The sequence below is a fragment of the Syzygium oleosum genome, unplaced genomic scaffold (genome assembly GCF_021117445.2).
Source record: "Syzygium oleosum isolate NSW1041296 unplaced genomic scaffold, Sole_v2.1 Sole_v2.08, whole genome shotgun sequence".
In the NCBI taxonomy this organism is placed as follows: Eukaryota; Viridiplantae; Streptophyta; class Magnoliopsida; order Myrtales; family Myrtaceae; genus Syzygium; species Syzygium oleosum.
In genome coordinates, this window is record NW_026607492.1 from 6260095 (window position 1) to 6283625 (window position 23531).

General features: G+C 42.1%; 2 protein-coding genes across 5 annotated transcripts; one reads left to right on the forward strand and one right to left on the reverse strand.

Annotated features, from left to right (window-relative positions):
- Window positions 1-4871: 4871 nt before the first annotated feature.
- LOC115686991 (CDK5RAP1-like protein) lies at window positions 4872-9687 on the reverse strand. 2 transcript variants are annotated; one of them, XM_056313653.1, is made up of 3 exons: window positions 9321-9687; window positions 6471-7528; window positions 4872-5606 (listed from the first exon to the last, which is right to left on the reverse strand). In XM_056313653.1, the coding sequence occupies exons 1-3, from the start codon at window positions 9611-9613 to the stop codon at window positions 5095-5097; spliced, it is 1863 nt and encodes a 620-aa protein (XP_056169628.1). In that variant the 5' UTR covers window positions 9614-9687; the 3' UTR covers window positions 4872-5094. The 2 variants fall into 2 exon arrangements, with proteins under 2 accessions (XP_056169628.1, XP_056169629.1); XM_056313654.1 differs by having other exon boundaries at window positions 6471-7517; window positions 9321-9451.
- A 282-nt stretch (window positions 9688-9969) lies between these two features.
- On the forward strand, window positions 9970-20671 carry LOC115686551 (D-2-hydroxyglutarate dehydrogenase, mitochondrial). Of its 3 annotated transcripts, none has more exons than XM_030611901.2 (16): window positions 9970-10194; window positions 10929-11257; window positions 11720-11821; window positions 13219-13266; window positions 13601-13671; window positions 14034-14152; window positions 14871-14966; window positions 15072-15181; window positions 15331-15411; window positions 15909-16009; window positions 16750-16858; window positions 18067-18172; window positions 18681-18766; window positions 18841-18966; window positions 20160-20256; window positions 20350-20671. In XM_030611901.2, the coding sequence occupies exons 1-15, from the start codon at window positions 10059-10061 to the stop codon at window positions 20250-20252; spliced, it is 1713 nt and encodes a 570-aa protein (XP_030467761.1). In that variant the 5' UTR covers window positions 9970-10058; the 3' UTR covers window positions 20253-20256; window positions 20350-20671. The 3 variants fall into 3 exon arrangements, with proteins under 3 accessions (XP_030467761.1, XP_030467754.1, XP_030467768.1); XM_030611894.2 differs by having other exon boundaries at window positions 9971-10194; window positions 20341-20671; XM_030611908.2 differs by having other exon boundaries at window positions 9972-10173; window positions 20341-20671.
- The last annotated feature ends 2860 nt before the right edge of the window (window positions 20672-23531 follow it).

The window sequence follows — 23531 nt, forward strand, 5'->3', positions numbered from 1 at the left end:
TTTTTGCCCTTTTGGCGTTGACTTTGAACGCAAGCACATGATGTCAACCCACATTGTTCAATCCTAACGAGCTTTTTTAAGCGGGTCACAATCTGATCCAAAAAAAGAAGAAAAAAACTGGGTCACAATCGGCTATAACTGCCCCCCATGATTTCCGAATGCTCGGACAAAGGGCAACATTAACATCGGAATCCTCGAAACATTGGTCTCCATTTATTTCACGAAAAAATTAATAATTTAAAAAATATTTTTTTGAAAATGTATTTATTATCGAAAACAATTTAAGTCCCAATTTTCGTAGAAGAAAATAATATTTTTCGTTCATTTATTTTTGTGAGAGATATAAGCGGTCGTTTTCAGAAAAATATTTTCCCAACCTTTTTATTTCCCGCAAAACAAACGGATCCCATGTTTACGAACTAAGGATTGAATTATCTTTGTCAGAGGCTTAAGGGTTTCGATTGCCACTTCCGGCCTTTTGTTTCCCTCTCTTATCGACGGCGAAGGCAAAGAAGCTGATCTTAGATAAGATAGGATCGGGAACTCATGTTGTACCCAACCCATTTCACGACCAAAAGGGTCACGAGTCAAAATCGGGAAAATTACCAAAACAGTCCTAAACCTTTTGCAATTGTGCCAATTCAGTCCTAAACCTTTTTTTTTTGCCATTTCAGTCCTAAACCTTTTACAATTGTGCCAATTCAGTCCATCCGGCCACTTTTGGCCGGGCGGCGCTGACGTGGACACGGGCCGGCTGACGTGGCATTATTTTAATATATTTTTTCCTCTCTTTTTTTTTTTCCTTCTTCCCCCAACGCAAGAAAAGCGGACGGCGGTCAATAGACGATCAAAGGAAGAAATACTTCGCTTACAAAAATCAAGCTGTGCATGGTTGACCCACGTAGGCTGCCCCAGCACCCCTCGGTGATGTGCACAGCTTGTCCTTTAATGCCGACAATCAAATGCATGCTGTTTTGTAACACTCGTAAGCACCACCAGGGGAGCTCGAGCTCAAATTAATTATTCGAGTATCTTGTCGAGCCGAGCTCAAACTCGTAAATAACTCAACTCGATAGGCTCGCGAGCCTTATCGAGTTTCTATCATTTTTTTAATTCAAAAATAAAATAATAGTGGATTAAATATACCGAAAATCTGTAAAATCACCTGACGAATCCGAATTCTTTTCGAGCTCCTTATGATCGAGCTCTATAAATTGATTTTAATTGAGTCGAGTCAATCGAGATTTCCTATCCGAGTCGAAGTTAAGCAGAAATTTAATCGAACCGAAGTCGAGCTTCGGACTTTCAACAGCTGGGCATGCAAGCCGATTCGAGCTCAAGTGCGGCAATGTACCGGCTCGGCTCGGCTCGATTACAACCCCGTGTTAAATCCGCGAGTCGCGAAAAGCGGGCAAATCAGTTCCTTGATTGGGGCAAACAGAAACACAGAAGGTGTTACCTAACTTACTCCATTAAGGATCTCCACAGAAGGGAGGATATATTGCCATCTATTAGGGTCTCCCACGCTCTTGATTAAGGGCTATGTTTCCTTCGTTTGCAAGATTCACTCCTTTTGGCCCAAATCATTATCCATACGACACTAACATATCTCTCCCCCTCTTCCTCCTTTTCTCTTTTTGGGGCCTGAGTGTTTCTAGCTTTTGGGGTTCCTAGGGTTCCTTCATGGCACAATCCCATGCCTTTTTCCACAAGTTCTCTTCTCTCCATCATCAAGAGCAATCTCTTTATGTTCCTTCAGCATGGCTGTGGGTACCCGAAAGAAAAAAAAAGAGCGGATTGGATTCTCCTACCCCTTTTTTTTTGCTTTTCCCCTTTGGTTGGTTTGGCAGGGTCATAAAGTATGAAATTCGAGGGGCCCTTTTCGTACCGCTCGAAACCATTTATCTAGACATTGGTCTGTAAAAGTCAAGCCCAACAAACAAGTAAAGGTGACTCGAGACTCATCGTTGTAGGACGTGGATCCGATACACTTAACGGTCTATATATGCGTGCTTCGTCTAGACTTTTTCTTTTGGGTCTGGTTCTATCCTATTTCTATATATCTTACAGGCCATTTTATGTGTTCTATATGCTTTGCGCAGGTTTCAAAACCCTGCTCATTTGTTCACGAGCCTCCCCACCTAGCGTCCCTGAGAAAGTGGCGAATCGAACTCCCCACCTCCCCCTTCCTAAGTGGGAAAGTGTGGCAACTGCCGATGGTTATGCTTAGTCTAGGCTAAACAAGTTAGGTTTCGAAATTAGAGAATGGAAACTTAAAAAGTTAAAAGAATGCACAAGGGCTTTGCTTTCTTGTGTCTCCTTGTCGGGTCAATGAACTTCTCAAGAGCACACCCCATTCATGGGGCTTTCGCGCTTTTTGGCGCCAAAGCACATGCGAACGCCGTGGCCTCATGATGGTGGGGTGACGTGATTACGATGTCATAACGCATGTTTAAGTCGAGACGAGCCTTAATCATCTGAAAACAATATCCTTCGAAAGAGACTTATTATATTTCATAGTGGAGAAATCGAGAAGAATGTATTACAATATGTTATCTCGATGCTGCGCTTTTCACAGTGCATAGTGCACCCCTGGCTTCTTAATGGCATGCAGGCCCATGAACAACTTGGCCTCGCGGAGATGATGATCGTGTCCCCGTATTCAGACAGCGAGAGTTCACAAGCAATTATCGAAGTTGTTGGGAGAGGAAAAGATGATGCAACGGACATTATGATTAAGATCAGCAGCCAAGAACTTAATGAAGCAGGACCAGTTCGATCATCTGTATGTGAAAAGCAGCAGCGACATAATGAAGGGCGACCGTGTACGTATATACAGGCATGTGCGTAGGCCGATGAAGTCCCGAAACCTAAGCAAAGAGAGGCAAATCATTGGTGAGTCCATGATGCTTTTTGAATCATGGCGGATCTGCTTTTGCTTTGTTCGAGCGACGTATGTACGAACGTTTGTTTGCAGCAGTGACCGATGGGTGGTTTCATCGTGGGCTTGCGGATGTGGCTGGACAAAGCATGCTTATGCAAGTTGAATGTGCATTTGTGGTCCATTGGGGTCTTTCTCTGGACTTTCTTGAGATCCAATCAAGCCAAGGCTCTGTCTACTCTTCCCAACTGTTTTGGGATCAGAGACGAGATGGTCCCGCATGATCCGTCGGATGTGGTCCATTCGTTTTGCAATCGAAAAAGATGTTTTGTAGATTGACTTTTACGGGTGATGTGATGGACAGATTGATGATCGCAGGATAGAACACTATAAGAGAATGCTTGTGTCTCTTGAATGAGATCTTGAGATCCCATATACCTCAATCTGCAATGATAATTGATTTGGTACGATAGAACGAGTGTAGGACTAAAAAACTGCAATCGATGCTCATAACCTAGAGTGGAGAGGGTTAGGGGTGATTGGTTCTAGGGCAGGGTCATTGGACCGGGTAGGGTCAATTCCTAGTTTATGGAATTGGGAACCGGCCCACCTGGTCCTGGAACCAAACTGACCGGTCCAGACCGGTTTCTAGCTAGGTCCAAGAATTGGCAGATTTTTTTTTCCCCCTTCTAATTCCCCGTAAAGGTTGCAAGTGTGTCTTAACTCTATATGCAGATATGAACGTTGCTTTTGTTCGGGTGCTCCATAAACACATCTTTGCAATTAGGAATCCCTTTTCATTTGAACAAGGTTTTGAGCACCATGTGCTTCAGGTGAGCCAAAGACAAATCTCATTCCACAAGCCATTCTCGTCCAACAAAGGATCGATCGATTGTCTCGGAATTTTTAGAATTATCTTTTCTATTGGTTTCCTTGGTTGGTAGAAAAGGAAGTAAAGTTGAGAGAAAGATATCAATATTGGATTCATCCAATGATAGATGGGATATAATTTTTCTAGCTACTGACCATGGAAAGAAATGATTTGGCTAATTGAGAGGCTATTAGGGTTTTGAAGCTTCTGCCTTCAATCATCTTTAATTTTTAAGAGAAAAAGAATTGTAAAAAAAAAATCATGTCTGGCCGATCCGGTTGATCGGGGCAGTTCAGTTCCACAACTGAAACCGGACTGATTATTGTTGGTTGCAAAAATTTGGAACCCAAAACCGGTCAGTTCGGTCCGATTCGTGGATTGGAATCGGAATGGTGCTCACCGCTTGAGAGGGTGGGGTGCTGGCTTATGAGTTAAAGCCTCTCTATTTGTTTTACTTGATGATAATATGGTGTAGCCCAGGCCTGATGTTATTTGGCCTTGGGCTTAATTTCTCGGGTCATCAAGTTAGTGTAGGTAGCGCACCTTCAGGTTTGCTCCACTTAAATCAATGCGCAGGTATCAAACTGCGATAGATTGAGGCATGATTCGATATTTAAATACGTCAACACTCCCTCGTGCATATGCTGGCTTTTGGCCTGCGGCTAAAGCATAAATCATGTGAAATTTTGTGGGATCACTACCCATTGTTATAAATACTCAAACTGTTAATGAATGTGCGGATTTGAAATTAAATACTTCACTCCCCCTAATAAAAATTTAATATTTAATCCTAATCACCACCCCGGCAGGTATCAAATGCTGAGCTGACATTTTATCATATAATCCAATGGTTTTTAACAAAATTACTCTTTGCCCAACTGTTCAGAAGAGGCAAGAGCACGAAGGGACATAAAACAAGTACATCAGTGCGAACATAACCTAAAAGGATTGAAGAAACCTACCTGCTCCGGGGGCACGTGCCCCATTGTATGAGGTGGTCCCGAACTAACGGCACATGCGAGGTTGACTCACTCGCACTCGGGGCGGGAAACACTTGCTAGAAAAAAATTGCTCTCTAGGGTGCACGATTGCTGCAAAATCAGTTCCGAGATAAGAGCGTAGATGAATGTAGATGTCGTTCGAGTCTCCTCTGGACGTTACTCTGATCTGCTCAACATCTGCAATTGAAGAATTTCGTGCCGCACATCATCTCGGTTTGAGTTTTTCATTGGCTGGCACGTTCCCAATTGACAACAGAAAACAGCCGAGCCATCCTCAAGCAGCTTATGACATTTCAGAGACGTAATCTAACTCAATATGCACATTGGTACATTAGCATTCTCTAAGCACTGCTTTCACAGGCAACCAGCTCCTCATCCTGGACTCTATGGAATAAACTCAATTTTGTAATGGCAAGAGCTTCACCAAATAGTGAAGCTCGTGTAGATTTTGTTATGTGGACTTCTACGTAGTCACCAACGGAAGGATTTCTCTTGCAAGTAGAATTATCGGCATGATCAATGACCGGGAGTTTTGCAAAACACACTCGGTGGCCTCTATCACTCTTGCCAATGAGTTCAGTGTCTGGAGCTCTCTTGTTGGGCCCTTCAACCAAAACAAGTTGGATGCTTCCAATTTGGGAATCAAAACACTGACCTGTACTCTCACGGAAAGCCTCAATAAGTTCATTCAGCCTCCTTTGCTTGACTTCTTCAGGAACATCGTCGTCATAGTTTCTATTAGCATGTGTTTTCTCTCTCATGCTATAAGCAAACATGTATGCCATATCATAACCAACTGCTCTTACAAGGCTAAGCGTGTCTTCATGCTCCTCTTCAGTTTCTCCACAAAAACCTGTGAACCAAAGAAATGAGGGGATAGAAAAGAATCAGAAAGCCTAAAAGCTTGTTAGAAGAGAAATTAAAGAACGACAACATACATTGTACGTTTTAGCATTGGAATGGCACATTAGCCATCCATGATGCCACGATTAAGCATATCTACTGATTTCCAAACCACCAATGGCTTGTGTTTCTAAATATCTTTGTACCATGTCACTTGGTATCTTTGTTAAATTATCTCGATTTTTAAGTGAAAGTGGCACAAAGTAAATAGCACATGATACCCTTGAAATAATTGCATCTGTGGTTTATTCCTACCTTTTTGCATGTTATTTAAGTTCTTTCATGTCAGGCTGGATTATGTTTGAGCTACATGCACCCATATAAAAGATCCCCACTTAAAGAGGTGACAGAATGCGATGTGGAACAATAAACAATTAAAACTAAATTAGCATCCGCAGACAGCAAACAGAACAAATAATATTAAGTCAACATGAGGAGAATAACCGACCATATTCTTAAAGAGACAGGCAAACGAAAATGAGCAACTGGAGCTACACATGCAAAGTTGGAGGATCACGCTTGAAACCAGAACGCGAAAACTGACGGGGAATAACCCGTTGTCAATCAATTTCCATATGCAGTGCGAAGGATGGAAAGTAATTTCTGCCAGATGACACTCTAATTTAAGACATCATGATAAAGGAGGATTGAGGTAAGGCAAGTGAACATTAATAAAATCTTAGTCCCTCATGATTCCAATAACAGCCTCACGATAAACCTCATAGTCATAAGATTCCCAGGCGATTAGGAGCAGGCATAGAACTGTACATTTGAGATCAACATAATCAGATTAGAGTGTTATGACATCTCTTACCACAAATAAAGTCGCTGCTTATCCCCATTTGAGGAACAATTTGCCTTATCTTTTGCACAAGGTCTAGGTATGACTCACGGGTATAGCCACGACGCATTCTCTCAAGCACTGTTGAGCTCCCTGTTTGTGCTGGTAAATGGATGTATTTGCAGACGTTATGCCTGTCTCTCATCAGGTACAGTAACTCATCAGGAAAGTCCTTAGGGTGAGGGGACGTGTATCTGAATCGCATTTCAGGAAATTCTGTGGAGAGTCTTTCTAGAAGATCAGCAAAACGCAGACCCATTTTTTTCACCTTGCACATGCTGGAAAATCCTTCACTCAATTTCCAATTTGTGCCAGGTTCAACGTCTTTTTCAAGTCCAGACGTGTCGTTGTAGCTATTAACATTCTGGCCAAGTAGTGTCACCTCCTTCACACCTTCATTTGACAACTCTTCCACCTCTCTTACGATTGACTCAACAGGGCGTGACCGTTCTCTACCTCTAGTGAAAGGAACAATGCAAAATGAGCACATGTTGTTGCAACCCCTCATTATTGAGACAAAAGCAGTAACAGAGTTCTTAGAGATTCTAACTGGACTGATATCGGCATAAGTTTCTTCAAGTGAGAGAAGAGTATTGATTCCTTTCTGACCGTAGTCAACCTCTTCCAACAATCGAGGCAAATCTCTGTAAGCATCTGGTCCGCAAACCACATCAACCATCTTATCAGAATCTAGTATCTTCTCTTTTAACCTCTCTGCCATACATCCCAACACAACTACCTTTGGAGGGCGCAACGACTGTGACCTACCAATTTTGACATTGCTCTTCCAATGTCTCTTGAGGAACCAAAAGTAGTTAAGTCTTTGCCAGACCTTCTGCTCTGCATTGTCCCTTATAGCACAGGTGTTGATAAAGATGATCTCAGCACTTTCAGGGACATCCACAACTTCACTATATCCTGCATTTTTCATGATCGAGAGGACTATCTCCATATCGTTGACGTTCATCTGACAACCATAAGTCTCTTGATAAATTCGACCTTTTGAAAGACCTTCAGCAGCTGGTACAAGACTAGTGTATTTAAGAAAAGTGAGAAAGCTTCTATAAGTTTGAGAATTACTTCTATTGAAGAACAGGAAAAAAATAAGAAAAAATAGGCTGAGTTATTTTGCCAGGCAAAAGAAGAGGGAACTTCTGTTTTCAGAAAGCAATAAGATGTCAAATAGTTTTCTAGAGCTAATCCCGACATTCTACCATAGGACGTTTATAATGCATTACTGAACCACTTCATATTCCTATAATCCTGCCTATAATGTTCTGGCTAGAATGATTGTAAACTTTCATACTTTTCAGTTGACCTGTCAGCGAAGCTTCTTGTTTTATTGTGTTTTGATGTCAACACCACACTGAGGTACAGCTTGCAAAGTCCTACATTGACCCAGACTCAAATAAAGTGAAAGGAGTATGCTACAGGTGCGCATGACAATCATTCTGTGCCCGGGAACTATTTCTACTCAGAAATGATTCTTTTTTATTCTGTGCTCAGAAATAATTTCTGAGCATTTGAAGGCGTTTGGTAACTGTCCAAAATTTCTATTCCTGGGATAGAAAAGAACAGAAATACGTTTGGTAACTACACAAAATTTCTTTTTATTAATAATATTTTAAATTGTTTAATATTTTTTTTCTTTCTACCCTTCCCTTCTTTGGCCATGGCCGGTCGGCTGGCGCCGGCGACCGGCCACGAGGCCGAGGCGTCGCGGCCCTCGCGCCGCCGCCGCCGCCCTTGCCTCACCGCCGGCCTCACCGTTGGTCGCGACGGCGAGGCCGACCTCACCGTGGGTAGCGACGGTGAGGCTCGGCCTCGCCCGATCTGGGCGAGGCCGAGCCTCGCCGTCAGTCGCGACGGCGAGGTTCGACCTCGCCCGATCTGGGCGAGGCCAACCTCGCCATGATCGACGGCGAGCCGTCTCGCCCAGGCGGCGAGGGTCCAGCCCTCACCCTCGCCTCCGCCGGCGAGGGCCGTGACGCCCTCGTCGGCCCTGGGCTATGGCCGGTCGCCGGCGACCGGCCACAGCCCAGGGAAGAACAACACAAAGAAGAAAAGAAAAAAAAGAAAAAGAAGAAAAAGAACTCATTCTCAAAATTGTGCCGAGAAACAAGAAGCAACTTTTTTTTACTTCTTGTTTCTCTTCCAAAACTGTTTCTGGGCACAAATTTTTGCAAAAATGTGCCCGGGAACAAAAAGTTTACCGAACGCATTTCTGTTCCCAAACTATTTCTAGGAACAAAAGAACAGAAATTTTCACTGTATAGCACTTTACCAAACGGCCCTACCTGTACTCATATGGTTTATTGACAGGTATGGAAGTTTGTTTTGGACAATTACTCAAGGGCCGATGTCAAACAACCAAGTTTCCATGAGCAAAATTTAGTGAAAGTAGCATTGCTCAACCAGAAAGAGAACAATAGCAAGTAAATACGACGACAGCCGCTGTTGAAGGAATGTGTACGAATTCCAATTTTTCTAGTATTTGCGAGTCATTAGAAGGGAACAAGCTCCGATGCTGCTGAAGCACACATCCAGTTGGACATCAAGTCACGGATTCATATCACCAGGCGCCTACCGCACTTCACAACATTGTACCATCCGAACCATCCCTCGCACATCAAAAGCTAAACACTTGGAGAGACGCAACCGCGATTTTACACAGCGGAGAGCAGTTGCCGAGAACGCGAGCAATCGAAAGCGCGAACAATCTAGCCAGACACTCAAGTCAGACCCTATGCACTATATAGCCACGCATCTGCATCTCCGAATGAGCATCCGGAGGCAAGCAAGAGTAGATACAGGGAAACTCACTCGGGCTGGATTTCGGCGGCGGAGAGAGACGCCGCGGACCGCGCGGCCATGAAGTCCTTCAGGCTCGGGACCTCGGAGCTCCTGCTGCCGCCGGAGAAGGAAGACCGAGAGAGTTTCCTCGAGAAACTGAGAGAGAACGAGGCCCTGCGCGGCCGCGGAGCCGGGCGGCGGCCCCAAGGCGAGTGGCGCGAGGCGAGCGCCGGCGGCGACGAGGAGGAGAGACGCCCGAGCGCGAAGCGGCAGCAGCGCCTAGGGATTCTGATGGAGGAGAGCGACGTCAGGGAAGACGCCATTGCAGTTGCAGAGCGAGAGAGCGAGCTAGAGAGAGAGAGAGAGAGAGAGAGAGAGAGATAAGCAGGGGGGATTGCGGCGGACCTGCGGCGAGCAGCGAGATGAGGGAAGCTGTAGGGGTAGTAAAGTCAATCTGGAGAAAAAAATCCATTTAATTCTTTCGAGGTATTTCGTGTCGATTTTTTTATTTCAATATCCAAAGAAAGACGGACTTTTTTTTTTGGTCATGAAAAGAAAAACAGACTTGAAAAAATCCATTCGAAATAAAAAATTCCGGGGTGAAAATCAAAACAGAAAGGGCGTTATGGTCATTTCTGCCCGCCACCCTGCTCCTCGCGAGCGTCAACGCAATTAACAGCGCGTGATGATAGTAGCTGAGTGACGTTACTGAGCACCGGCAGGTCTTAACGAACAACACCCGAAAAAGAGAAGCCAAGGAGGAAGACGATGAAGATGGACAGGTGGAGAGCTTCGGCCCGTCGCATCCTCAACCTCTCTTCGCATCCCGATGCCGCTCCTCGATTCGCCCCCAATCCAGCTCGTCGCGGCATCGTCGCTTCCGGTGAGCAGCCTCGAAGCTCGGGTGTAAGTTTTCCGTCGTTCCGAGCGTCGCTTCGCGTTCCGATGGGCAGGTTTTCGTAGCGAGATCGTGCGCTTTCGGAGCTCGTTCGTTCTCGAATGGAAATCATGTTGCCGGAGTATCATGCTGTTGTTTCGCTTTGGATTCTGTCGTTCTGGGACACTGTTTTGTGGATTTTGCTGTGGAGTGATTGTGTTCGTACGTGGAGTCCGACTACGAGATTTAGTGGGAGCGTGATGTTGTCTGTGCTCCTATGTATCATCTACGTAATGAAAAATGCGACAATCAGTTATCGGCGTGGGAGCGTGATGTTGTCTGTGCTCCTATCTATCATCTACGTAATGAAAAATGCGGCAATCAGCTATCGGCGGCGGGACTCGTCGACTGAAAGGACGTGGTTTCTGAGTGTTTTGAGTCTTTCCGTCCGATGGTCGACTATGTGATGACATGTGATTGGGTATTGCGGATTGTACGTCGGGGCAGATGACATGGCATGGGGGCAATCACCTTAACATGTTGTTTGTTTGTCTCGTCTTGATTGTTTTGTTGTTCCGCGGATGGAGATTGGACGAGCTAATTTGAGCGCAATCTGAGTGGCATATTAGAAGCAAGTTAAAACAGTAGACAGTCATTTTCTGTCCATGAATGCTTGAACTCGCTTGTAATTTGACCGTTGATTGGGTTTAGTGGACATCATGTATAATGAACACATCCTGACGGCATTGTCCTGTATACAGGCTCACTGCATTGCTCTGGTGGATCTTGCCGAGGAACTCAATGTTGTTTTGGACACAAGCAGCCTCTTTCCGTGCATTTGCAAGAGAGAGAATTTGCTTTGGGAGCAAGCTTAATCCAAAGTAGATGCTTTGGTTCCATGGCCACAAAAATTCAGAGGAACCCCAAGTTCGCTACCATAAATTCGGATGACATAAGGTATTTTAGGGACTTGTTGGGGGAGAAAAATGTTGTACAGGATGAAGACACTCTCCTGGCTGCAAATATGGATTGGATGCGTAAGTACAAAGGTTCAAGTAAGCTTCTGCTTCTGCCTCGGAGCACTAAAGAGGTCCATTTCTTTCTTCTTCTCAATATATTTGGTTATCTCTCAATGATGGAAACATCCTGCATTTGACCTCCAAAATTTCAATTCAATAGTAGATATCCTTTTTCTTCGAAAGATTTTGTAAGTTGCATATTAAGTTGTGCTCAGTTACATTTGGTTCATATGACTCTCAAGTCTCAAGTATAAGACAGTTGCTCTCCCTCTCTCTCCCTCTCTCTCTCTCTCTGTGGGTGTTTGTGCATGCGTGTCCTTGTGTCCCACATGTTCACCCGTACACATGGAGGCACACTATCACAGTCTTAACTTCTTAATAGCATTGCAGTACATTTGATCATGCACATTGCTCACATACATGAGGTCCACTCTGCCTTACATACACGTCTGCTTTGTTCATTCAGTCTTCTGCTTTGTTCATGCTGTCATATAGTTGACTCATTGAATGCTTATGAAAATTTTCTGTCCCAGGTCTCTCAAATTCTCAAATATTGTAACTCCAGATGCTTGGGTGTTGTTCCTCAGGGTGGGAACACTGGTCTTGTTGGAGGAAGTGTGCCTGTTTTTGATGAGGTACCACCTGTTATTGATCTGTTTTTCTCTTTTTGGGTGAAATCATTGCATGCGTGCTTGTGCATGCACTCACCAGTCTCCTTTTGGTCTCTTTATTATATTTCAACTTACTGCCATCTAATTATGAATGCCTGTTCTGTTATGAACGGAGATTTTTCCTTAGTCAGTGAGAAAACCAGTTAGTCAACACGTTAGGTGGCACTAGGAAGAGAGGCGCATGCTGAAGTTATTTGACACCATCGCATCATTCTCACCTATTTTCTTGTTTTACCAAACATCAGTTTTGTCTATTAAAATGTCCTTCCTGTACCTAAACGATAAGCATTAAGAACCAAGATCTGTAATTTTCACATATTGGAATTTTCCCAGATCAAACCGCCTCATACTCTTTCCTTTCATACTGCAAAAAACATGTGAGAGTGTTAGTGATTTCCTTTTTTCATTGCTTTACAGGTATCTCCATTCTGAATATCTGTTTGTAGCTGAAGATATTGACTATTGAGACTTGAGAGGATATTAATGTTTTTCAGGGGTCCGAGCAAGTAAACAAATGTTTATAATAAACAGATGAAATGTTATTTTCTATCTCTAGAATCTTGCAACTTACCAAAGAAAATCTGTTGTAGAAATTGCTAGGAACTTCTACTTGTGCTTTCTGTTGATGTGTTTTGACATGAATGACTAGCAGATAGAAAACACTATTCAGCCAGATGGCCTTTGAGAGGATGCTGAAATAAAATGTGGCGGTTAAATACACTTACGTCGCGACCAAAAAAAAAAAATACACTTATGACCCCTGAGTTTTGAGGGTTCTTTTTTTTTTTATTGAATTTTACTTGATAATACTTATGATCCTTAAATTTTTATAGGTTGTTGGATGTAGGAAGATTGTTAGAGTTCTGTGATGAAAGAAAATCAAAATCACACAATCGACAGTTGTTTACCAAACTGTAGTGTATAGTAGCCAAATCTCTCTGCAGAGTAATCGTGGGTGGGAGGAGTGTTTGAATTTGGGAAAGCTGAGACAGAGAAATTCAGCTAGTGGAACCCAAGTTGGATTCTGATTTTCTCATAGAGATTTTGCAGAAAAATGGTTTGTGTTACCTATTGTTGATCCTGAAGGTTAACAACTATTGACCCATGCCCTTATCATATGTTGTTGGCGAAAAATTGGGTGAGTGTCCTACAACTGCATTACTAATAGAATTTTTAATATTGTAAATGTCACAAAATGAAGTTTGAGCACTCAAAGTGGACAACCTCGATTAGAAATCATGTGTCTTCAACAGTAATTTTTTTTTGGACGTAAATTTAATCAGCGTAGTCTTTTGAAAGTATGCCTGATGTGTAGCTTGATTGCCTGCAATCTGAATGGCTTTTATTTATTTATTCTGCAGGTGATTGTGAACTTGGGTTCAATGAATAAAGTTATATCTTTTGACGAGGTACGTTATACAGCACGATGGAATTGTCATTTTATGCTGGTTCTCCTGCAAATAAGACATTTCTATTTCTGTCAAGGATCTGAATTTTCTCTATGTGCTTGTGAGACTTCATTGTTGAATCTTTTTAGCATCATTCTTTTCAGTGCAAAAAGGTTTTTCCCCTAAAATTATCCTATTAGGCACACTCTTTTCACCTGATACTTCATCTCCTGCTTTGGCCTTTGATAGCTCTGTGAGCTCTGTTATTGAGCAAATTGATATGCTGAAGTCGTTGATAAGATGTTCAGAAATATTTGCTTCAACTTATTTGAAGTCTTTTATTATTGCTTTACAGGTTAGTGGTATACTGGTTTCTGAAGCAGGGTGCATACTGGAAAGCTTGGTGAATTTTCTAGACAGCAAAGGGTATGTGCCTATTAGCATTGCTTTATTTCTGCAGAATTCACAGGTGATGATGTATCTCGGGGAATGAGCGGTTTTGTGATTGATGCCAATAACAGAAATAAAAGACAGATCATATTTATTTGCATAGACATAATTTTCCTGTGAAGGGAACGGCAGATTGTGTATGTGCAAATCGTGAAGTCTGCTATTTTCCCCAAACCAAATACATGCTAAATGTATCTTTATATGCTTAAATTTGTCTTCATGGAAATCGATTTCCTGATAATCCTGCTCCAGTTTGTAATTAGGAATTCCCACATATGACTTAATCATTAGATGACCTTCATCAACTTTGTCTTTAAGTACATCATGCTTCCATTCAGATTTATTATGCCACTGGACTTAGGTGCAAAGGGAAGCTGCCAAATTGGAGGAAATGTTTCGACAAATGCTGGGGGGCTGCGCCTTCTCCGATATGGCTCACTTCATGCTAATGTACTTGGTAAGTAGATCTTCAAACAGTAAAAGCAAGCTTCTGTGAACTTTTAGGGGGAAAGTGCAATGGGAGTCATAAATGTTTTCACTGTTTGTTGATTGTGTCCTAATCTTTCTCTTTTGGTTAATTGAGTCTTGAACCTTTTGAAAGAAGTGCAATCATGGCTTGATCTCATCATCGGTGTAATTTGGTCACTAGAGAAAGGACCCTTTCAGCTATTGGCTTTTCATGAAATTAAGCATGATTTTGACTATATTCAAGGAATAAAACACAAGTTTTCTGAATCATAGAGTGGCGAACTCAATTACCGAATCAATTGAAAATAATTCAGATTTCATGTAAACTGGGAGGAAAACCCAACTTTCGTTATTATGAATTTTCCTAGATTCATATGACATTCTGGTTTTATTTTTCAATTGATTCATAAATTCAATTTGTTGGCTCAATTATTGATAAAACCCATGTGTTTTTTTACTTGATTATAATTGAAATAATGATTGATTTGTGAAGAAAACCTAATGGTTGCACATCCTTCAAAAGGTTGAGGACTCAATTGACTACAATAGAATGTTTAGGACTTAACTAACTGCCGTTAAGTTTAGGACTCCTATTGCTTTTATCCCCAAGTTCATATGCTGCAATATAGTGTCTGATTTTAACTTATTTGAAGACATTCCCAGGTTTTTGTTTGTTTCTGGACTATTAGTTTAGGTCTGTGTTACAGGTCTTGAAGCAGTTTTAGCTAATGGAGATGTGCTTGACATGCTTGGTACTTTACGCAAAGACAACACTGGGTATGATCTGAAGCATTTGTTTATAGGTATAATCAATACAATGAACCATTTCAACCGATAAATTTATGGTACAACCCATATGATTAATAGCATACGATGCCACCAAACAATGGTTCTATTTGATGTTGTAGGCAGTGAGGGGTCCCTGGGAATTGTTACAAAGGTGTCAATTCTGACTCCTCCAAAGCTAACATCAGTTAATGTAGCTTTTCTTGCATGTACGGACTATTTAAGCTGCCAGGTAAATTAGTTTCTTCTCCAGATTGACTTATAAATTCCAGAATGACAATATTTTAGATCCAGACCTTGACCTTATAATCCGGGCATACTCTGTCCTATGGTCTTAAAGCCTGTGCACAAGTCATTACCATTTTTTGTCTTGTGCATCAGAAACTTTTGTTGGAAGCGAAGAGGAAACTTGGAGAAGTTCTCTCTGCTTTTGAGTTTTTGGATGAACAGGCAATGGATATTGTGAGCTCTCTGCACTTCTAACTTTTTAAATATTTTGTACATAGGTAACATAACTATCTTATCCTTTGAAATTGGATACATCAACTATCTCGGAATATAGTTGTAAGTTGCATCAGGATTGAATGTGGCTGCTAGAGCTGCCATCTATATGCTATTTGTGTCTTCCAGTTTTCTGCTCTTACTTCCACTTTCCATACAAAATACTTCACTTTTAGCTCACCCATTTTCCATTACAGTGCACCACATGTCACTAAAGTAATTTTCAGTAGTTTGTTCCATTCTGTGCTTCTCAACCATCCTTAAAGTTTTTTCTTCTTGGCATGCTAGTTTATGACTGTGAAGCACAAGTCTTGACTGTTAAAGATCGACTGCATCTAAATTAACATCTTTTTGCTTGACATTCTATTTATAACTGTGAAGCAAGTCTTGAAAGCACAAAAAAAACAAGTAGATCTTAATGGTACTTTTAAGCCAAGTTATTTCACTATTCGTGGCAGGCACTGAACCATTTAGAAGGAGTCCGGAATCCATTACCTCCTGCACTGCACAAGTTTTATGTTCTGATAGAGACGACAGGCAGTGATGAACGTTCTGACAAGTAAATCTCTTCTGTTTACTGCTCAAATTGAGGTGTTGTACTTAAGTCCACATGAAGCTTTGATGCACTATAACCTGCATCTACTGGAAAATTACACTCCACTCCTTGCTCGCTGCACAATTTTTTCATTATTTATTTTAACAGGCCAGGATGGCAGGTTTACGTTTGAATATTCTTTGTTGTTAGTCTGAATCAACCGGAGAGCTGTGAAGGCTCCAATATGAAGATCTTTGATGGGGGAAAAAAGAGAGAATCTAGACTCAACGGGGATTCTAAGCTTAAGACAAACCGAATGCTTGGAGCACTTTTCAAAACAAAGTAGAGATATTCATTCCTGGGTTTTAAAGTAGCATGCAATCTGATCGCTCAAACTTAGGATAAAAGTTCATCACTTTGTTATTCTGCTGCTCAGCTTTTATTCCCTTTGAGTTGCACAATATATCTAGAATAGAGTGCCTGACCTACTTTTAAATGTAATTCTTGAACTTGCAATTAATATGGAAGCTCACTGTCAAGAGGCAACCAGTTCACCTTTTCCATTTTAGCTTTCTGCAGTTCTTACCTTTTCTTGTCAACTAAGCATATGAGATGGCAATAGCATATGTGTGCTGGATGCTTTCTGTTTGCAATTTGGTGGTAACTTGATAGTGCCATGCACAGTTTGGTTCCGCTATAGCGAAAGAAAAGGTTATGGCTCTTTTATCACCTTGGTACATAATATTCAATTTGGATAATTTCAGAGAAAAGCTTGAAGCTTTCCTTGTTCATTCCATGGAAGGAGGCTTGATTTCAGATGGTGTTGTTGCACAAGACATACAGCAGGCATCATCAGTTTGGAATATTCGTGAGGTTTCCAGTTCCCTGTGATTTCTTATTTATTGTCAAATTCCTGCTTACATACATTGGTAGTAGCAATAGCCATATTTACCACAATCCATCAATTCTAGTTTAGTATTTTACTTAGGTACAAGTAGAGTTAAGGCCTCACAAATTTGAGTTTATCAGATGAATCCATATATATTTGAACCACACGCATGTCCATCGTATCATCAGCGTATTTACCGACATGATGTAAGTTCAATGATTCTATCAATTCACAATTGTTAATTTATGCATCACATAGTATAGTTTTTTTGGGTATTTTCCATGGCATATCTTATATTTTTAAAGGTCTCACAACAAGATTTATTATTTTTTAATCTGCTTATCGAACAAATGGTATGCAAACTTTCTGTCTTGATCCTTAGATGTGATACTAACGTGTACAAATCATGTGGTGCTACGTAAGAAAACTAATCTTAATCACTTCACTGAATCTTTCAATTTGATTTGGTTTGCTATTCATGAATTTAAGACATAATTCATGGATTGTTTCCTGATCTTTAACTAGGAAAATAGGCATTTGGGCTTTGTTATATCATATATATACTCTTACATTTTCCCCTCTATGGGGGCTTTTACTTTCTTTCTGCCTCTTGTCAACTCTATGAGAAGCATTTCTTATAGTCCCAGATGTTCTTTTGGTCTACCAACTGGTTCTTCTTTCCCTCTCTCTGAATTGACCAGCTCTCTTTCTTGTCTTTGCATCTGAAGCTGCAATATCCTGTAACTGAAAACTTGAAGCGTATAACTATAAAAGGTGCATTGATTAATGCTTATATACAACAAAACCTGCTGGAATGCTGCCTTCTCAATTGTTCTCTCTCTTTTGAAGATACATAGAAATATTCAATAATAGGCATACTATTGCGAGAAAAGCTTATGTGTTGTATTTGAAGCTTTTAACAGGCTAAACACTGTCTCACCTTTTGTAGATTAAGATGAATTTCCTGGTTTCATGATCGATGATAATTCGTGTCAAGACTGGTTAAGAATAGAAGTGAACTTACAGTTAGATCGAGAATTTTGTTTAAGAAGTCTGGGCAGAAAATTCATATAATTACAAAGAAAAAAAAGTCTTCTGTGGTGGAAATAATTATGAATGCAAGAAGATGATTGTTTGTACTTGTAACTGATTTTGCATGCTCAGATAGCCACTTCTCTATGGCACATTGCAGGGTATACCAGAAGCATTGACGAAAGCAGGGGCTGTCTACAAATATGATTTATCGATACCTGTTGAAAAGATTTATGATATTGTGGAGGAAATGCGAAACAAACTTGGTGAGCGAACTTTTGCTGTTATTTATCCGTTATTTGTATGCCATGATATTCTTTTTTCAGGTCTATAATCTTAATGTGGGATGAAAAGAGTGATTATGTTACCTAATGTGAGCAACTGGGTTTTAGTGTGTCTTAGCAAGTGTCCTGTTGGCTAAAAGATGTTCCTTTTTAGAATCCTAAGCTGGTCCAATGCCTAACTTTACCTCTGTCATACATTGTAACATTCCTGGTTGGCATTAAATGTTTAAGAGGTCATGGATTATGAACCTGAAGGTGAGCTTTTAAGAGTGAAAACAAGCTACTTGTATAAATCATTAGAGGATGTTTATAGCTATTGATTTTGAGATTGACACCTATTATAGTGTGATATACAATTAGGATCATAGGATTTGAGTTGCTTCTTCCATGAATCTTACCAGCATTTTGTCACTTGTCATAATCTTCCAGGGACACCAGAGTATGAATAATTAGTCAATGATAAACTTTTTATTGGTTTTCAAATTTCTAGGTCACTTGGCAAGGGTTGTGGCATTTGGGCACCTTGGAGATGGAAACCTGCATCTCAATATTTCATGTCCTCAATATGATGATGCTGTAATCTCCTTGGTCTTTCTTTCGAAAACTTCTATGCGTCTGAATACAATCTCATAAGAAGGGTTGCTTTGCAGGTATTAGCACAGATTGAACCTTTTGTCTATGAATGGACTTCTAAGACTCGTGGAAGCATTAGTGCGGAGCATGGCTTGGGACTGATGAAAGCTAATAAGATTTTCTACAGCAAGTCACCTGCAGCTGTAAGTTGAGCTTCGTGCAGCGGTACTGGTACATAAATTGTGGGGGTTTATTACCTGGAATTGCATATTTAAGTACTTGTCACATTCCTTAACTGTCGATATTTTCGATGATTGCAAATCAAAACATGCTGGAAAGCAATGACCAGAAAGGCATTTTAGCTGCCAAGAGGCACTTGACATAGGGAGTAAAGTTCGACATAATATATTAGGGTGAAGACGAAGCAGCTAGATTAGATAGTTAAGATCAGGTAAAATTAGAAGCTTCTTAGCAGCATATTAGGGCAAAATGGTGATCCTTGGTTGGACGTGGTCTACCATTAAAGAAACGGGGAGATCTAGTTGAGAATTGAAGGTTCATCCAAAGCTTAACTTATACGCACATGACTGTACCGTGTCTAGGTATGGTCTTTCGTGAACGAAGGTGGCTTGGGCAATACTTGTATATGGCCCTAGATCTCTGTCCCACACAAAGTGGACGTAGCAAAGACTATAAATAGAAAATGGCCCAGAGCTGGGAGACTGGGATGTTTATAACTTACCTTGAAACTCAGTTGCTTGGAGGCGTTGTGTTTCACATAATTTAAGGTCTACCTTAAAATGGTTTTCTAATTTATTGCCCGTGTTGAACAGCCATTTTCTGCCCCAAAAGTTGAACTGTCTAGAAATGGGTCCAATGTAAATCCAGCATATTTGTTAAATATCCCTCTCTCGTGTAAACAAGACATGAGAAACGTAGTACTGTTGAACGGCCATTATTCCCTAAAGTTTAGGCTGTCTGGAGTCGTGCCCATAATGTATATTCGCCATTTTTCCTAGCAATTCATAACATTCTCATAGCATGATTCATTATCAATCTTAGATGGACATTTTATTGGTAGCAATATAGATACTATTTCACTCATTTCTATAGCTGAAAGATCTTTTAGCCTATTAGGCAATCTAAAAATTCTTTAGAAAGTATGCTCTTTAGATGTCTCAAGGGTAGAAGTGATCAACCCGCTCCCCCGCGCAGGCCTGAGAGGTAAATGGGTGGGCTTGGACAAAGGCTGTACATGAGAAAGCCCGGTCCACCCATCTTTGGCCGGGCCCTGGCCAAATATTCCCTTATTAATTTTATGATCACCTCTAGTCGAGGGTGTATACTACTTTTCTCTTATTGTACAAGTTATTGATTAATACTCTTGCCTGTATAGGTGCAATTGATGGGTTCTGTCAAGAACTTGCTGGACCCCAATCACATACTTAACCCGTACAAAGTTCTCCCCCAGTCTTTAAGTTCTCCGTGATGAGGTTGGAAGTTCTATACACTTAATGCTTTGTCTGCCTCTCGGTTCTTAATTGAGGCCTTTAGTTGTAACTAAGACATTGTTACAGCAACTGCAGGAACTAATCGAGCATAATCTCATTGGTGAAGAGTAATGCTGTTGTGGGAAAACGGAGGAGTTTTCTGTGTAGATATCAATCAGAACATTGGCTGTGATCTCTGGGAGATGTAATAAAATATCTTATATATGGAATATAAGATGCCGCATGCAATAATGAGGTCACGTTCATTTCTGTGACAGGATAATCTTGTAAAGTTTTCTTGTCGGAACGTTGTATTGCTTCTTCTGATAATGTCCAACATCTCTATATCTGTAAGGTAAACAGCAATGTCGGACTGATTTTAGGATCTTAATCAGACTACAAGCTATTGCTTCGTCGATGGGACTAGTTTCTTCGCACTGGATGGTTTCCACCGCGAACATCTTCCCTAGTTAGCTGTCATATTTTGGCTTTCGAAAGGTAAAGGCAAAGGCGGGATAAATAGAGAAGATGGCTACTTGCTGTTGCTGTTTAGATGGAAGATAATATATAAGTACCGGTTGCTGTGGCTGCAAACATTCCGAAGCAAGGAGAAGACTCCCTGCTTGTAGTCACGGCTATTTGTCAGAGTTTGCGTGGAAGTCACACCTATGTATCACAGAAGATAGAAACCCCAAAAGGGTAGAAGTTACCACCTAATTTTCATCCGAAGATTGAGAAGTCAGATGCACACAGGAGCTAAAAGACAAACCGTGGGGGCATTTTCCAGGGTTGATTTTTGACTTTTTACACCCCTGTTTCTCGGAACATTCGAGGTTGGATGGTGCAGAGGGGAACAAATAGCGAAAGAAAGTGGTTAGATTTAATGAATGTACATCAGAATTCCAACGTCAATGACGGTAATTAGTTGGATCCAGACCCGGTCCACGTGGACCGAATCCAGCCAAGATTTTGCCCCCAACTTGGGCATGTTTTTGTCTTGGCTGTCCCTTCTACAGGATTCTCCCTAAGACAAATTTGCTTGGGGGGAAACAATCCCACTTATGAAGGCTGGCATATTCTAGTCCTGCTTTGCACGGGGGCTATTATCGTGGGCCCCACCACTCCCTTTCTCTTCCCTCATAAGCTCCCGCATGCCTCTCCTCCCTCCTCCGGCGGCGGCGCGCGCCTCTGTCCCTCGCCGCTACGTTCTCCTCGGCAGCCCAAAGGCGGGCAATTCAGAAGGGGTCGAGACTCAAAGGATCGCGGCTCGCCGGCGCCAAGAGGCTTCTCATCGATGCTTCGCGGCGACTTCATGCGATTAGGTAATATGGGGGAAAATTGTCAAATCAGTCATAAACCTATTGTACGGCGGTCAATTCAGTCCTAAACCTTTTAATTTTGCCAATTCAGTCCTAAACCTTTCTAATTCTTGCCAATTCAGTCATTCCGGCCAATTTTAGCCTGCCGGCGCTGACGTGGCCGCCGGCCGTCTGGCCAACGCTGACGTGGCAATTTTTTATTATTTTTTTTCAATTTTTTAACCTTTTTAAATCTTTTGTTTTTCTGATTTCTTCCTTTGGCCGATCCGTGACCGGCCACGGCGATGACCCTGGCCGGCCGGAGGGAGGGCCGAGGTCGACCTCGCCCGGCCTCGCCGCCGAGGCGAGGCCGACCTCGCCGTAGCTCGGGTTCGCACCGGCGAGGTCGGCCTCGCCTGCTTTCTGGGTCTCGCTGCTGACGCCAGTTCGTGACCCAGGGCGTCGGCGAGAGCTCGGGCCCGCCGCCGCCGGGCGAGGCGAGGCCCAAGAACGGCGAGGCCGATCGCCGACGCCCGGGTCACGAACCAGTGCGACGGCGAGGCGAGGCGAGGCCTGCCGACGGCGAGGCCGACCTCGCCGTCGCCTAGGTCGCGACGGCGAGGTCGGCCTCACCTCAGCAGCGGCGAGGCCGGCGAGGTCGACCTTGCCGGCCCTCCCCTCTGGCCGGTCGCCGGACCGGCCAGAGGAAGAAATCAGAAAAAAAGAAAAAAAGATTAAAAAAGATTAAAAAAGATTAAAAAATTAAAAAAAAAATTTGCCACGTCAGCGTTGGCCGGACGGCCGGCGGCCACGTCAGCGCCGGCCGGCCAAAATTGACCGGAAGGACTGAATTGGCAAGAATTAGAAAGGTTTAGGACTGAATTGGCAAAATTAAAAAGTTTAGGACTGAATTAGCCGCCGTACAATAGGTTTAGGACTGATTTGATAATTTCCCCGGTAATATGGGCAGGCCAATCGTGAATGAGGAATGGGTTGGATGTTCTTTCATTGGAGGAAGTTTCAAAACGGGGAGAGGACAAGGATGTCCCTAGGTAAGAGATTAAACCAAACTGGTTTTATAGAGTCCAAGAACTGACCAAGTGAGAAAAATAAGCAAGAAGAGAGACACGGATAAGAATTTCGACAGACACATTCAATTCCTCATCTTGGGTCGATGTTCATCGACAAAATAGACATGCGAGGTCTCCGCAGGATCGGCAGTGATAAGAAAAAAGGGAGATTGGCACCTCACGGTTTGGATGGTCACGCCATCTTAATCTTTTTCGAGTGCAGACGGAGCTGATGTCGACGCGCATTTACCCCGGCCCTTTCTTTATCTTGTTTATTGTTTCAATAGAGTGGGAGATTACACGATAGGAAATTAGTTCAAAGACAGGCATATTCCTTCCCTCATATGGTTTAGAGAAAGCAAATCGAGATTTGCACATAAACCCTCTCTTTTCTTTTCTCCATTGTATATTTCCACTTTGTCCTTTATTCTATGAAAGATAAGAAGGAATTTAGAACATTTGCGAGATCAAAGCAATGGCCAACGAGAAAGGTTCCTCCCCCCCTTCCCTTTCCCCACACGAATCCCCCCATTTGCTGCCTCCAAAGTTTGACCAATGACTTCGTCTTGTGCTTGTCTTTGCAACCACCCCACTTGCGAAATGTTCTTTAATTTTATATGGCCGAAAGATGAACTTAATATTCTTTAAATCAGAGGGGAAGATGCAAATTTGCCGACCCACCCAATGTTATATTTTCTCACCATATATTCTTCTCCATTTAGTAGGTGTCAGCCTGTCAGGCATATTGAGGCGGGGATTCTCCGGTCGTCCTTTGTCTCAGTTTGGAATGCATTTGAAACCCCTTTGAGCTTTGAGAATATCTGAGTGTTCTCCATGCCTCGATTACTCAAATCTCGTGAGGACTCGTGAACCAAAAATGGATAACCCGTAATGCTTACATGAACTCTTC

Bases quoted from the DNA above. Each gene is read 5' to 3' on its own strand.
- LOC115686991 (XM_056313653.1), bottom strand. From the start codon at position 9,613: ATGGCGTCTTCCCTGACGTCGCTCTCCTCCATCAGAATCCCTAGGCGC. The intron at 7,529-9,320 runs GTGAGTTTCCCT...TAAATACACTAG, and splicing joins GCCGCCGAAATCCAGCCCGA to TCTTGTACCAGCTGCTGAAG. The intron at 5,607-6,470 runs GTAAGAGATGTC...TTTGGTTCACAG, and splicing joins AAGCAGCGACTTTATTTGTG to GTTTTTGTGGAGAAACTGAA.
- LOC115686551 (XM_030611901.2), top strand. From the start codon at position 10,059: ATGAAGATGGACAGGTGGAGAGCTTCGGCCCGTCGCATCCTCAACCTC. The intron at 13,267-13,600 runs GTACGTTATACA...ATTGCTTTACAG, and splicing joins AAGTTATATCTTTTGACGAG to GTTAGTGGTATACTGGTTTC. The intron at 15,412-15,908 runs GTGAGCTCTCTG...TATTCGTGGCAG, and splicing joins ATGAACAGGCAATGGATATT to GCACTGAACCATTTAGAAGG.